Here is a 16,774-nt window from a genome sequence, read left to right on the forward strand (position 1 = left end):
GAGAATAAACATACCAGAAAGAGTTGCTTAAGTTGGCACATCTAAGCTTTAACCTGGACACACACACACACACACACACACACACACACACACACACACACACACACACACACACACACACACACACACACGCTCCATCTTGCCCAGCACCTGTGGAAGACTACACAGCAGGGAGATTAAGAGTGTGGGATTCTGGATCCACATGGCCTGGGTCTGACTCCTGGGTCCACAGTTTGTCAACTCCGTGACTTTGGGCAGTTGACTCCATCTGCCTGTGCCTATTTCCTCATCGGTAAAGTGAGGCTCTTAAGAGTTTCTCTCAGTATTTTTTGAAGATTAAGCGAGCTAATAAACGTAAAGGACTTAGACCAGTGTCCACAGTAAGCACAGTAAGTGCTGCCTATCCTTATTGCTTTGAGTATTGTTATTATACTATTACTTATACCTTCTACCTACAGCTGGGGCTCTTGGAAGACGATCAGACCAGCTACAGAAAAATCAAAATTATAATTTCTCTCCACAACCGAGTGGTATGGATTAAAATTTGTATCCCTGCCACATAAATAATCAATCATAAATGATAAAGGGGATATAAAGTAGATCAAAAGACAAGTTTTGAAAAATACAACAGAATGGTACAAAATTAAAAACCTTAAGAAAATGGACCACATTCCGAAAAAAATATGAATTACCTGTATTAGCTCAAGAAGTACGCCAAGTAGAAAGAAGTACGCCAAGAGAAGCTGAAAAATTCATCCAAGAATTACCTCCAAAAAGGCCTATGACCAGATAATTTAATTAGTACATTCTTTCTAAGTCTTCCCAAGGGACAACACCAGAATGTATAACAGTACCAGGACTTGGAAAAAGATGCAATGCTCCTCAATTCACTGGAAAACTACTACCTATAATACACAACTCTGCATAAAGTAAAAGTACAGGCTAATATTTTTCTCTAAAGCTTTGTTACCCCAGGATCTCTCAGTGCCCCTGATACGCTGTGAGATACCAGTAGGAGGTTGCAGAAGGCAATGTCGTGCTGTACTTCAAGATTCCTTCTGGGATCCCCCAAACCCTTCTGATGGTCATGCAGGAACTACACCAGAGCCTTAAGTCATGCACTCAGAAAATTAAGATGGTCCAAGATCCAAGAATACACAGAAAGATACACAGGGGAAAAGGGATTCACAAGACATAGAGGAAAAGAGACAGTATACAACATGGGAAAAACAGGGACTTCCCTGGTGGCGCAGTGGTTAAGAATCTGCCTGCCAATGCAGGGGACATGGGTTCAAGCCCTGATTCGGGAAGATCCCACATGCCGCACAGCAACTAAGCCCGTGCGCCACAACTACTGAGCCTGTGCTCTAGAGCCCGTGAGCCACAACTACTGAAGCCCACGCGCCTAGAGCCCGTGCTCTGCAACGGGAGAAGCCACCGCAATGAGAAGCCTGCACACTGCAACAAAGAGTAGCCCCCGCTCACCGCAACTAGAGAAAGCGGGCAGCAACGAAGACCCAATGCAGTGAAAAAGAAATAAATAAAATAAATACGTTTATTAAAGGAAGCAAAAATAGTAGCAAGGCTGAGGCTCAAAGCAGTAGATCCTGCTGGTGAAAATGTAAACTGATTCAACCCATCCAGGAAGCAACTGGCCAAATGTATTCAGTACCTAAAATGTACATACTCTTTGATCTAATCATTCAACTTCTATCAATCCACCTCGGAGAACTGAAAATGCAGATAGATTTACATACAAGGATATACTTCATAGAATTATTAATAGCAAACAAAACAAAACAGGAAACAATCTAAGTGTCCAAAAATAAAACGTTATATAGATTATAGCACATTCATACGATGAATTATGCAACAATTAAAAGCAATGTTTTGCAAAAAAAAATTGTAATAACACATATATGTCTGATTTTTTAGAGATAAAAGGCAGAACAAAATACAATGTACAATCTTAAGTATATTTCACAAATACATGTACATGGGAAAAACTCCTGGAAGAATATAAACCAAAACCTTAATATGATCTCTGGGTGGTGGGACTCCGAGTGAATATTTTTAAATCCATTTCTCATATCATCTAACTTTCTGCACTAAGAATGGATTACTTTTACGACAGGTTAAAAAGAAAAGATAAAACCCAAATAATTATTGCACATGGATAAATACTCCTAGGAGTGACGAAGAAAAAATCTGTCTCCATTCAGTAAGGACAAAAACATTCTCAACACTGAGCACAGAATTCCACGCTCCCAAACGTGAATCTTACACCGGTGCACTTGAAAGCATAAAGACACAAAGCAAACCAACCAAACCTCTCGAGAGACAGGCTGAGCTGCTTCTCGAGGTTTCCAGCACACCATTATCGCGAGGGGAACTCAGCACCCATTTTTTTCAAAGTGCAGCTGCTTTCGTATCTCCCTTGGTTCGAAGACCATCCACATCGAGGGACAGGCTTTACAGGGGAGGTTGAGGGAGTGTGAGAGTTACACGCGCGCGTAGGCACACACATCCTCTCTCTCTCTCTCTCTCAAATCCACTCAATCGTGTGGTCCCAACCAGACAACTCGAAGCGAGCCCCGCGGTGCAGCCGCGCCCCATCCCCGAGCCGCGGCGCCCCCTCCCTCCGGCCCTCCCTCCGGCCGCCCGGCGCTGCGGGTACCTATTCGTGGTGCGCGGGGGCCGGGTCGGCGGGCTCCCGGGCGTCCTCGGCGCGGCGCGGGTGCCGTGGATGGCCTCCCTGCTTTCCTCCACCAAGAACCTGCACAGCCGGGAAGCAAACTAAGTTGGGGAGCAGTTGGCTGGCAGGCTCGGCCTCGCGCTCGCAGCCCAGCGGCCGGGACATCCTCGCGCGCCCTGGCTCCCGGCGCAGCTCCCAAACCCCGGAGTTTGCGAAGAGGCTCGGGGCGGGAAGAAAGGGAAAGCGCGGACCCGCCGGGAGAGCCCGGGTGACCGACGGGGAACCCGACGGCAGGTCCGGCGCCGCAGCTCCCTCTCCGCTCTGACCGGTCCCCCGGCGCCCCAGCCGGTGCCTGGCCGCGGCTAGCGTCGCCCCTTCCGATACCCGCCACTCACCCAGGCCGCCTCCCGGACGCCCCCGTCCCGCCCCACCTTCAGGCCGCCGCTGCCCGTCGGCTCGTCCTCGCAGCGGCCGAAAGTCCGCGCGCCCGAGAGGAACGGGGGCATGGGGCGGCCGGGCCCCCCCCCCCCGGGACGCGCGGAGGGGCGGCCGGAGCGCGGCGGTGGGTTACCTGGGGCGGGCGGACGTGTCGGTCAAGCACCAGAGCAGGCGCAGCAGCAGCAGCAGGAGGCTGGCGAGCAGGGCGAGCAGCGCGCCTCCCGGCCGCATCCTGAGCCACGGGCGCAGCCGCCGCCGCCGCCGTCGCCGCCGCTGCCGCTGCTGCCCCGGCGAAGCATAGCCCGGGCGGCCCCGACTGGCGGCTCCCGCCGCCGCTGCCGCCGCCGCCGCCGCAGCCACGCACACCTCCAGCGTTCAAGGCGGCGGGGAGGGGCAGCGGCGGCGCGCGCCCCCGGCCCGGCCCGCTCGCTCTCAGCGGGCAGAGGTAGGCGCCGCGGCCCGGCTCTCTCCCCCGGCTCCCGCCCAGCCCCGGATCGCTGTGGCAGCCCGGCTGGCGGTGGCGAGGCGCCCAGCTCGCCTCCTCTCCTCCCGGAGGCGCTCGGCGCTGCTGCGGGCTCTGGTCGTCGTCGTCGTCGCCGCCGCCGCCGCCGCCGCCGCCGCGCGGGGTCACCTGAAGGTTGGGGCTCGGGCGCTGGACGCCGTGCTGCTTGGGCTCCAACTTTCCTGCGCCCTCACCTGCCCCTGGGAGGCCGCGCGCTCTTCCCCGAAGCCCACGCAGCCCACCCAAGCGGACCACACCTGGCTCTGCGCCCCTGCGGAGGAGAGCGAGGGCTCGGAGAGGCGGAAGAACAGGGAGGGAAGGGCCCACTTCCAAAACTTTGAAAACGGAGTAGTCGCTCTGCTGGATCGTCCCACGCGCAGAGGCTGCAAGGGACTTCCGAGCACCTCCCCTTGCTTGAAGGCAGATTCAGAGGGACGGCGAATGGATTTCCGGGGGCCAGGCCGTCCCTAGGGGTCGGGCAAACTACCGCCCGCAGGCCGAACTCGTCCCCTGCCCGTTTCTGTGAAGAGCTTCCTTGGACCAACTGCCTGCCCCATTCCTCTGTGTTATCAACGGCCGCGTGTGGCTCTATTTATTGATTTAGGGCCGCTTTTGCGCTGCAAGGACAGAATTGAGTCGTGGTCCCAAAGATCAGAGGGCCGGAAATGTTGACTCTCCGGCCCTTTCCAGAACAAGCTGTCAGACCCCTGCTCTAATTCATATTGGGCTGGATCATGTTGGTTAGCATCTCATTGATTAGTCAGTATCTCATGTATTATACTAGAGGAGAGTGATCCCATGACAGCGTGATACAGTCTGGCTTCCCAGCTATTTATCTGGGCGTGGGCCTCCCCTCTTTCGGCCCTAAGCTATTCTGTCTGCGCATGGCCCCAGGGCTCACTGTGCAACGTCCCTGGGTTTTGCCCCTGCCTCTGAACCCTGGAGGAACATCCGTAAACCCTAAACTCCACGGTGGTTAGATGGGGGCTCACTGGACTATTCCATCTGCTTTTGTAGATATTTTTCCAAAAGCAACCCTTGGACTCTACCACCTTGCGAAGACCTTGGTAAAGGTGCTTTCAAAGGTTTTAGTGTCCTTAGTAACAAAAATATGTTTCAACTGAACTCTCCTAGACGCATAAGGTCTTAACCTGAAAAACCAATGTGAGAGCCTTTGAGAAGCCAGCAGCCCAGACAGCTCAATAAAGCTGTCGCCAGTGATTGCATCTCAGAAGAAATCACAGCATATATCAAGAAGAGACATGCAAGGCTGCCTAGTTCCTTTCTACTAATTCTGCATTTACTCCAGTTTAAAATACTTGGGTGAAGACGCACCAGAACTTTGCACATAGCAGTTGATCAATAAATGTTTGGTCAATGAATAAAACGCCTCAGAATTAATGCTCTGAAAATGCTCTAAAACCTGAAAATAAACGTGACTAGAAGTAGGATTTCCTTCCATAGCTCACTATTCCTATTAAAATATGTATTAATCGATAAAGGAAAAGTTCCTACTTTTCCTTAAGACTGACATTTTTAGGGATCCAGCCGCTTATCTGAGGATGGGTATGATAAAGTAATGCTATCTTCAGCTGGTGCTAAAATAATAAAGTAATCCAATTCTATGTGTTTGAAAGTACAAGCACTATTAGATAAGTGGGATAGGACACAATTATCTTGAAAATGGAAAGGTTGTCTGGATTTGGAAGATAGTCTGAATTTGCTTTCTCTTAGAGCTGAAGCACTGTGCAGACAACTCACGCTGAAGATGGTTTCCAGAAAAAAAGTAAAGGGCATTATTGTATCAGCCAGGAAGCTGCAATTTCACCTAATTTACCAAAGTTTCATATTTTCAGCACAACTGGGCTCAAGGCAACAGCAGAAGAGTCAGCCTTGCACTGGGCTCCCTAAACACCCTTTCTGCAAATGAAGTTCCTTTTTATCAAGCCAATGGCTATCAGCAGGGGACTCGCAAAAGCCCATTTTAATTGGAAAACCAAGTGTAAATTTGCAATGGGAATTCTGAGCCCAGTGTTAAAATCTGACAGTAGGGATCTTTACCACAAGGTTTGTCATTGAAGACCTGGGTTGGTAAAATAAGAATTATCTTGCTTACCCTTGAGAGATCAAAGAACCTGACGAAAACAGGATTCTTTAAATATTATCAGCCACAGAACCAATACTGGGAAAATGTGCATTTGGTCACTTAACATTCATAGGTTTGACCAGCAGCCCCAAATATCTGAACCCTCAGAAACTCAGGCTGGTGTGCAGAAGCCCCATCTGGTGTGTGAACCTACCTTACTCTCCCAGTTTTCCCAGCATCTGCCTCTCATCTTGCCTTTGTTATTTTTTTATTTGTCATCAGGAGTGCCTTTACTTTCATCAAATAACTTACCAAAAGAATACTGGAAAGTTTTGATATATAAAAAATGTCCAAGTCATTGAAAATCTTCCTGGAAGTTGGGGTTTCTCAACTTTTTGGGTATAAGGTTTTAAATATTTTCAAATGCATGGCTTGGAGGATTCATGAAAAATCCCAAATATCAAGTGTCTACTATATCTACTAGAATACCCAAATGGAAACGTTCAATACAGGGAAAGGAAGGAGTACTGTGAGAAAACTGATGCACCGAAGAATTTTTCATGCATCTGGGTGACATTTTCATCTCCCTGTCTAGAAAGAATGCTTTCTGATGTCTTCAGGCTGCTTGATTGGTTTTATTATATTAGAGATTTGTGAGGACTGCAGGACAATGGCACATTCATAAATATTAAACTACTCCTTGGGGGGGTGGAGGAAATTCATAAGGATAGCGTAACCAAGGCTACATATTTTCAGTAAATCAGAGGATATAAATAAAAGTAGAAATAACTTCAAGAAAGCAACAACCTTGTGGGGGGGGAGCTACATTTTCAAATATGTTTTGTTACAGATTTTTTCCGTTACTAATTGAATATTTTAAAAATTGAAGAAATTCCATGTATAAAGTCACTTTAAAGATAAGAACACCTAGGATGATACACAAATTCCATTTGGGAGATATATATATATATATATATAAACACAATTGGTAGTATAACTAAAATTATAAAACAAAAAAATAAAGTTATTATTCACAGTATAAAATAGACGTTAATATATAAAACATCTTAACGTCTAAATCTCCTTTCCCTGAAGTCCACTTAAAAGATCATAAAGGACCAAAAAAGAGAGATGGAAACTCCGCATTTATCCTGAAACTATAAAATGGCCACAATCCCGTTCCACAAGCCCCCAGAATGCCTACTAAAGATGAACTAATTAGACGAGAGTACCAAGTTCAAGACTCATCTCCCCTATTTATGACTTAGATTTGTGGAAAAGAAATGGGAAAGTTTTTGAAGGTCCAACTAACACTCAATTTGGAAGAGCAAAGGCTGGGAGTAGGACCCAGCAAAGATGAGTAGCCATCAGTGGGAACGGCCAGGGCTACCATGTTAAAAGAAACATGGTGACCAATATTTCTGCTTTTCACGGAATACAGCTTTCTAGCCATTCCATTTAGGAATGATGACCTAGAGATACTGCTAATCTTGAAGCGAGATGCTGCTAAAGAATTTTCCAGCTAACAATTAAAGTCAATTTACTAAAGAAAAATGAGCACCTATTCAATAAACAAATGGCCCTTGATACATTGGTTTTTATACCGAATTAGCCTGTCCCAGACTATCCTCCCTAATTCCAGAGTTTGCAAGACTGGTTAGAACTCCAGTTGTTTCAACAAAATTGGAGAGTGGGTGTTGTGTGTGCTAAGATAATATACCCAAGCCTGGCATATTTCTCTCCTCAACTTCTCTTCCCCACCTCTTCATTCCATACATCCTAGACTATAAGCAGATAAATAATGAAACAAAAATATCCAATAGCAAGTCCTTAATGCAAAACTAAATTTCAACAAGTAGGCAAATAAAAAGGAAGAACTGCCAAAGATTTTCCATTCATAATATTTCTGGCAAGTAGCAGAAAGAAACAGGCTTAACTTATTTCAAAGATGAGTAAGCAGGAAAATAATTATGCAAAAGTTCTGCAAAATATTTGACCAATGGAAAGAAATGTAACCAACAGAAAAGCAAATGAGAAATATATGTTGAAACAAGTCTTACTGCAGAAAATTTAAGCAAGGATCACTTTGTACTCCCCAGGAAACGAAATATAATATAAACACTATGAAAGAAGAACCCAAAGAAGAAAAACTGAAAGACAAGATAGCAAGGCAATAGGAAGGAAAGTGAGCTGACGACAGTAAAAAACAAAACACAAAAAAACCATTGCAGAATTTAGAACTACCTTTAGAAGACTGAGGAAGAGAATTTAGGTGGCAAAAATCTCAATTAGTGTCACAGAGATTAGGCTGATGAAAACTGCAGAAAACACAAAGGAAAGGGGCAAGGAAAATATACTGATTAGGAAAACATATGTATCAAAGACAGATATTAGATATATATCATGTAGAGATTAGGGGTTGTTTTTTAAAAGCATAAAAATGAAGTATTAAAACATTTAAGGATGTAATAGAAGAAAACTTTACCAAAATAAGGAAACATCTAAATACGCAGATGTTTTGTGTTCTCAATGTCTGAACTCATTATGTGAACTCATGAGGATCCAGAGAAATTTAATAGAGAACAATTAACTTTATGATGTATCCTCTTGCAGAGATTATTTAAAAAGAAAGAAAAAATTCTAAAACCATCCCGACAGAAGAAACAGGTAAAAATTAATCTTGTTTCTGACTTGCCCTCAACAACATTAGACTCAAAAGAACAAACAATATTTACTGTGTTTTTGAGCAGAAAAGATGTGACCCCAAGATTCCATACCCAACTAAGATAGTTTTATATATAAAAGCACATGCAATTTTCAAATATTTAAGAACTCAGAATATATAATATTTCTATATGTATCCTGGAAAAAAATCAACTTGAGCTATAATCAGATCATAAAATGAATCAAAATAAGAAGTTCACAATGAAGAAGTTGTAATCAGAAAGAACTCAGATAAGCAACAGATCATTTTAAAAATAGAATTGAGCCTAAATAATAGAATTCCACAATAAAACTGTTACATTTTCTTTAAAAATTGCTACAGAAATATAATAAATATAAATCTGGGAAGGAAAATTCCAGTTCATGGCAGATTGTGGAAAATATAAAATAAGAATAGTAAAGGATGTAGTAAAAGTGCATTACTTTCATTGCCTTTCAGGGTGAAATAATCATTGTTTTGCACACACAAAAACAAGATTAAAAAGAGAATATATATGTAAATATTTTCCAAAGAAGGAGGGAATAAGAAACTCAGACCTTTTAGCTAAAGATAGAAAGAATACCTATTCAAGCAATACTTGAACCTGTTATAAACACTTAGAAATGTTTTATAAAATCTAATGATAAAAAAGGAATGCATAGCTAAGTTCTCAATAAAGAAGGGAAAGCCCCAGTTACCAGAAATGAGGAACATACTGAAAAAAAAGAGCAGGAAGTGTGTGCTCTGACTGAAAGCAGCTCACCTGTAATACACTATCATCCTGGTAACCTAGAAGTTTGCTTTTGACTTCTAAGCAGGGAATGAAAGAGGCACACTGGGTTCCCAGAGAGACAGAGTTGGAATTAGAATTCCTGCATAAAGCTTTTTTTGTTGTTAAAAACTAAATACGTGAACTAGAAAAACAAAGACCCACACACCTGCACAATGCAATTGTTTGTCTCTGCCTGAGATCTGGGTGAAAGAATTTCAATCTAAAACCATTGCTTCATTTGGGTTTACCCAAATGTTACCCATCCTAAGTGGTCCTAAAATTAAGATAAAGCTTGGTCCCTGGCTAATGTTGCTAACATGGCAGGAAAGTGCTAACTATTCTAGTTCCATAAAAATCTCAAAGAAAAGGAATCTCACTAAGAATGAGCATAAAATTAAAAATTGCAAAACACTTGAGGAATCCACCATGAATATGTCTCAGTAGGTACAACTAATGGAAGGATTATTAAACAATAATCAGAAAGAGAACATAAAATAAGCAAGTTTAACATCATGATGGACATGAAAGGGTGAATCAAGACACTGAGAAAAGAGTGATGATAAATGAAGTAAACTTTTATCTAAAGAACCAGTAGAACTATGAGGGAAAAAATGCAGTTGACCTTTGAACAACAGAGGTTTGAACTGCACAGATCCACCTAAACATGGATATTTGTCAACTGTAAATACTACAGTCCTACACAATCCATGGTTGGTTGAATCCAAGGATCTGGAGAGACCTCCAATACAGAGGGCCGACCATAAGTTATACTTAGATTAACCCCTGAGTTGTTCAAGGGTCAATGGTATAGTCACTGATATCAAAATAATCAGCGGATGGGTCAAGTGACAAGATTATACATGGCTAAAGAGAGAATCGATGATCCGGAATACCATTCTGATAAAATTATCCACTGAAAGATGAAGAGTTGGAAACCTTGAAACAGAAATTAAAAGACCTTAGGAAAGCTTAAGAAGACCCATATTGCTGTTACCTACTTCTGCACTGCAAACCATCCCAACACCTAGTGGTTTAAAACAATAATATTTTATGATACCTAAAGATTTTGTGGCTCAGGAATTCAGACAGTTCTCATCTGGGTGATACTAATATTTCACATGGTGTCAAATGTGGTCTGAAGGGTTCAATGTGGCTTCACTCACATGTCTTGCCCTTTGATGGGGATGATTCAAAGGATGCGTTCAGCTGAGGCTGTCCGCTGGAGTACCCACATACTTAATCTCTCTAGCACAGTGATCTCAGGGCAGCCAGATTTCTTACTTAGTGGCCAACAGTTCCCATCAAAGATGTTCTAAGAGGCCTGGGCAGAAGCTGCAAGTTTCTTAGGATCTAGTCTCATAAGTGTCAGAACATTACTTCTGCTGGATTCTATTGCTCATGCAAGTTCCTAAGCCTAGCATATATTCAATGGGAGAGGAATTAGACTCTATCCAATTCTGACACCAACTCCAATGTGTGTGTGTGGTTCTTTTTTCCACACCGCCAAGCCGTTAACTCAATTCTGACACTGTCTACCAGGAGACAGCATCAGATCCTGACAGCATCAGATCCCACAGGTTAAGACTGCCTACAAAACTGCCCACCTCAGACACCAACAGCAAGTCCATGTTGTCTCTTGTGCTTCTAACCAACTGGCTATAGATCAGAGGCTCCCACAACCCCCTCCTGAGGTTTGATTAATTTGCCAGAGCAGATCACAGAACTCAGAGGAACATTTTACTTACAAATTGCCAGTTTATTATAAAAGGATGTAACTCGGGAACAGCCAGATGGAAGAGATGCACAAGGTAAGGTATGTGGGAAGGAGCACAGAGCTTCCATGCAATCTGAGTGCACCCCTCTGCCCCAAACCTCTACACATTCACCAACTCGGAATCTCTTCAAACCCCATCCCGTTGGGTTCTTGTGGAGGCTGTATTACATAGGTGATATTGATCAAATGATTGGCCATTGGTGATTGATTCGACCTCTATCATCTCTCCCCTTCCGAGGTTGGAGGTAGACTGAAAGTTCCAGACCTCCAATCACGTGGTTGGTTCCCCTGGCAACCAGCCCCCATCCAGGATGACTAAAAATACATCCAAATCTAGATACACTGTAATAAAACTTCAGAACCCCAAAGAAAAAGTCTTAGAAGCAATCAAAGAGAAAAGACATGTAACTTACAAAGAAAGGGTAATTAGATTACAGCATATTCCTGTCAGCAAAAATAAATACCTAAGTTAACTGAATCTTCAAAGTGCCAGGGGAAATACTGTCATTCTTAAATTCTATACCTGCCTAAACTATCATGCAAAGATGAGGATAAACTAAAAAGTGTTTTAAAAGACTGAAGAAATTTACCACCCACAGACCTTTGTTGGGAACAAAACAAAACAAAACACTGTAAATGGTATATTCCAGAAAAGAAGAAATTGACCTCAGAAGAAAGGAGATGAAGAATAATGGTGAAGAAGCAAAATGGCAAACCAACAGTGACTATATAAAACAAAATAATGAAGACTCATCTGTGAAAGAAACTACAAAATGAGATTGAATGAAGACAACAGACAGTAATAACAAGAAAGAACAGGAGCTACCAGAATTAAACCATTTAGAAGGTCAGTAGAATTAGTAACTATTTTTATACATTGTTAAGTCAAATATGCATTTTTTAAATGTTAAGACATCCACTGTAGTACATGAGGTGTTAATTAATTCAATTGTGGGAATCCTTCACAATGTAAAATATATTAAAAATCATCATGTTGTACACTTTAAATATATTACAACTCTATTTGTTAATTATACCTCAATAAAGCTGGGAAAAAAAAGACATCCATTATAAAGTAAAAATATGATAACTCTTAACTAGTGGGGGAGAAAAGAGAATAGAGAAAAATCATCCAATTCAACAGAGGACAGAAAAGGAGTGGAAGAAAAAGTAACTAGAAGTCAAAAATAAAGCACAAAATAAGATGGTATAGGGCTTCCCTCGTGGTGCAGTGGTTAAGAGTCCGCCTGCCGATGCAGGGGACATGGGTTCGTGCCCCGGTCCGGGAAGATCACACATGCCGCGGAGCGGCTGGGCCCGTGATCCATGGCCGCTGAGCCTGCGCGTCTGGAGCCTGTGCTCCGCAATGGGAGAGGCCATAACAGTGAGAGGCCCACGTACCGCAAAAACAAACAAACAAAACAACAACAACAAAAATAATAAGATGGTATAAATAAATTCAAACATATCAGTTATTAAAATAAATAAAATAAAACCAGTTAAAAGAAACTCACAGATTAGGTAAAAATAAACAAAATGGCACAGAAAAGATGAAAATAACAGTATGTAAAATGATATACAAAAGAAATACTAACCAAAAGAAAGCTTAAAAATATCAGACAAAACAGACACAGAGATAGAAAGTACTATTAGAAAGAAAGAAAGTCGTTTCAGAATAAAAGGCATAACTCTCTAGGTAAAAATAAAAATCCTGAATTTATAAAGAACAAACAGCAACATAACCTCAAACTATGCAAAACAAATTTGATACATTCAACACACCTTTTTCTAAAGGAGACAAAAAAATTAGAAAAAAAAATGGATTGAACAACACAATTTGAAAAAACACAGTCTTCTCAATCTAATCCAGAATACCTCTGAAAACTGGCCACATTCTACGCCACCAAACATGTCCTGACAAATCCTGAAGAATGGGTATTACAGAGATCTTATTCTCTCTTTGATCGCAAATCAGGAAAATCAGAAACCAATAACAGAAAGACTAATAAAACTGTCCTCACACTTAAAAATGCTTTCAAATAATTCATAGGTCAAAGAATCATCTTAAACAAATTTTCAAAATATTTAGACAAAACCAATAATGAAAGACAACATACCAAATTGTGGGCTGTAGTGAAAGCAGGAAAATGTACAGCCTTAAATGCACATATTAAAAAGTTTAAAAAAAAAAAAAAAGGAAAACCAATGAGTTAAGCATCCAAATCGAGATGTTGGGGAAACAAAGCAGAGTAAACCCAAAGGCTGTGAAATATAACCCAAAATGGAGAAAATCGATAGATCAATCAAAGGAACCTATTCTCCAAATAATAGGTTATCTTAACCCAGGTCTTTCTCCTTAATCTCCAAAAGCAAAGGTGAGACAGCAGCTTTTGTGCAGCTAGTTTGTTTAACAATAAATCCAAATGTTTGTTCTGTACATCTGTGTCTCTATTCCTGCCCTGCAAACCAGTTCATTTGTACCATTTTTCTAGGTTCCACATACATGCGTTAATATATTTGTTTGTCTCTTTCTGACTTACTTCACTCTGTATGACAGTCTCTAGATCCATCCACATCTCTACAAAAGACTCAATTTCGTTCCTTTTTATGGCTGAGTAATAATCCATTGTATATACGTACCACAACTTCTTTATCCATTCGTCTGTCAATGGGCATTTAGCCCATGACCTGGCTATTGTAAATAGTGTTGCAATGAACATTGGGGTGCATGTGTCCTTTTCAATTATGATTTTCTCTGGGTATATGCCCAGTAGTGGGATTGCTGGGTCATATGGTAATTTTATTTTTAGTTTTTTAAGGAACCTCCATACTGTTCTCCATAGTGGCTGTATCAATCCACACTCCCACCAACAGTGCAAGAGGGTTCCCTTTTCTCTACACCCTCTCCAGCATTTGTTTGTATATCTTCTGATGATGCCCATTCTGACCAGTGTGAGGTGATACCTCATTGTAGTTTTGATTTGTATTTCTCTAATAATTAGTGATGTTGAGCAGCTTTTCATGTGCTTTTTGGCCATCTGTATGTCTTCTTTGAGAAATTTCTATTTAAGTCTTCTTCCCATTTTTTGATTGGGTTGTTTGCTTTTTTAATATTGAGCTGCATGAGCTGTTTATATATTTTGGAGATTAATCCTTTGTCTGTTGATGCATTTGCAAATATTTTCTCCCCTTCTGAGGGTTTTTTGGTCTTGTTTGTAGTTTCCTTTGCTTTGCAAAAGCTTTTAAGTTTCATAAGATCCCATTTGTTTATTTTTGTTTTTATTTCCATTACTCTAGGAGGTGGATCAAAAAAGAGCTTGCTGTGATTTATGTCAAAGAGTGTTCTGCCTATGTTTTCCTCTAAGAGTTTTATAGTGTCCGGTCTTACATTTAGGCCTCTAATCCATTTTGAGTTTGTTTTTATGTATGGTGTTAGGGAGTGTTCTAATTTCATTCTTTTACATGTAGCCATCCAGTTTTCTCAGCACCACTTATTGAAGAGGCTGTCTTTTCTCCACTGTATATCCTTGCCTCCTTTGTCATAGATTAGTTGACCATAGGTGCGTGGGTTTATCTCTGGGCTTTCTATCCTGTTCTATTGATCTATATTTCTGTTTTCGTGCCAGTACTATACTGTCTTGATTACTGTAGCTTTGTAGTATAGTCTGAACACATACAAATTTTAAGATTTTTTGTTCTAGTTCTGTAAAAATTGCCACTGGTAATTTGACAGGGATTGCATTGAATCTGTAGGTTGCTTTGGGTAGTATAGTCATTTTCACAATATTGATTCTTCCAATCCAAGAACATGGTATATCTCTCCATCTGTTTGTGTCATCTTTGATTTCTTTCATCAGTATCTTATAGTTTTCTGAGTACAGGTCTTTTACCTCCTTAGGTAGGTTTATTCCTAGGTATTTTATCCTTTTTGTTGCAGTGGTGAATGGGATTGTTTCCTTAATTTCTCTTTCTGATCTTTCGTTGTTAGTGTATAGGAATGCAAGAGATTTCTGTGCATTAATTTTGTACCCTACAACTTTACCAAATTCATAGCTCTAGTAGTTTTCTGGAGGCATCTTTAGGATTCTCTATGTATAGTATCATCATGTCATCTGCAAACAGTGACAGTTTTACTTCTTCTTTTCCAATTTGTATTCCAGATGTAGAGAACAAATGTATGGACACCAAGGGGGGAAAGTGGTGGGGGTTGGTGGTGGTGGTGGGATGAATTGGGAGATTGGGATTGACATGTATACACTAATATGTATAAAATGGATAACTAATAAGAACCTTTTGCATAACAAAATAAATAAAATAAAATTTAAAAAAATAAGTATTCATAAAAAAAAAAAACAATAAATCCCTGGGATCAGGAGGGAGAAATTTGGGAAAGTAAAGCAGAGGTGAGAAAGCCAGTGTAAAAGTATATCACTGACTCCATGAATTTGGCTATTCTAGGTGCCTCGTATAAGTGGAATCAAATAGTATTTGTCTGCACCTAATGTATATTGGAATGCATTTTTAAGGTTAACTTAATATATGTCCTACAAACAGACTGTACCTTCTGTTTCTTTCCCTGTGCTATACAGTAGGTTCTCACTAGTTACCTATTTTATATATAGTAGTGTATATATGTCAATCCCAGTCTCCCAATTTATCCCACCCCCCTTTTCCCCCCCTTGGTGTCCATATGTTTTTTCTCTACGTCTGTATCTCTATTTCTGCTTTGCAAATAAGTTCATCTGTACCATTTTTCTAGATTCCACATATATGCGTTAATATACGATATTTGTTTTTCTGACTTACTTCATAGTGTGGGGAGGGGGAATGGGGAGTTAGTGTTTAATGGGGACAGAGTTTCAGTTTCGGAAGGTGAAAAATTCAGGAGCTGTATGATGGTGGGAGCTGCACAACAATGTGAATGCAGTTAGTGCCACTGAACTGGACAGTTAAATATGGTTAACGTAGTATGCTTTACATTATGTGACTTTTACCACAATAAAAAAAATTAAAAAGAAATACTTTCTGTAAAAAAAAAAAAAAAAAAAAGTACGTCACTGAACTGGGAACCCCTGTGGATGTAGGGATCATACCAGGGGTTTTCTGATGAACCTCATAGCATGTCTCAGTACAGTCGTCCCTCGGTATCCAGGAAGGATTGGTTCCAGGAATCCCACAGATACCAAAATATGCGATGTTCAAGTCCCTCATACAGATCAATTTTCAATACATGAACCCACAGATGTGGACCAACTGAATTGTCCACCTGGAGGAGGGCTGGCGTTTCTCCATCAGCCCCTGTTGCACAGTGCACTTTCACATTGCACAGAATGAGTGACAGGTGCCCTGCAGTGGTACCCAGACCCCACCAGACTTCACATCACAGGGGAGTGCTCCCTTATTAATAAATTCTCCCTTCTTCCATTGTATATTCTGCCTTGTCTGCTCTGGCATTTTCAAGATCCACTCCCAAATGTGCTCCCTTGGCTTCTGCCAGTAGGTACTGCAATTTGTTTGATATGTATGCTCTTTCCTCCTGAAGTACAGACTTGTATTTTCTTGCTTAAGCCATGCTGTGAGTCGACCCTGGTTAGTAGTCTGGAGGCAATGATGGGGGCAAGGGCAGAGCTTAAGGAGGAAGAACATTATAATGAGAGGTATCTGCCTCTCTCGAGGTCTTCGCCTGCATCTAGGCAAGGTGAAGCTCCCCTCTCTTACTGGGGTGGCAGAGCAGGGGTGGAGGACTGCTTCTGCCAGCCCAGAGAGTTTAGAGGAACCTGGGGGTTCAAGATTCTCAGGTTTC

The 16,774-nt window shown here is 41.7% G+C and overlaps 1 protein-coding gene across 8 annotated transcripts in view; it reads right to left on the bottom strand.

Annotated features, from left to right (window-relative positions):
- The window catches only part of ST8SIA6 (ST8 alpha-N-acetyl-neuraminide alpha-2,8-sialyltransferase 6), a 231,900-nt gene that overhangs the window by 131,367 nt on the left and 83,759 nt on the right, over positions 1-16,774 (bottom strand). The window contains exons 1-2 of one of the 8 annotated variants that reach the window (XM_079913334.1): positions 3,267-3,461; positions 2,678-2,776 (exon numbers count right to left, since the gene is read on the bottom strand). The exons of the other annotated variants lie outside the window; for them this stretch is intronic. Coding sequence (XP_079769460.1) covers positions 2,678-2,776; positions 3,267-3,364 — 197 coding nt within the window. The 5' untranslated portion in view covers positions 3,365-3,461. Of the gene's footprint in view, positions 1-2,677; positions 2,777-3,266; positions 3,462-16,774 lie in introns of those variants that run through there. 8 annotated transcript variants of the gene reach the window in all.

Source organism: Stenella coeruleoalba (genome assembly GCF_951394435.1).
Source record: "Stenella coeruleoalba genome assembly, chromosome: 2".
Taxonomy (NCBI): Eukaryota; Metazoa; Chordata; class Mammalia; order Artiodactyla; family Delphinidae; genus Stenella; species Stenella coeruleoalba.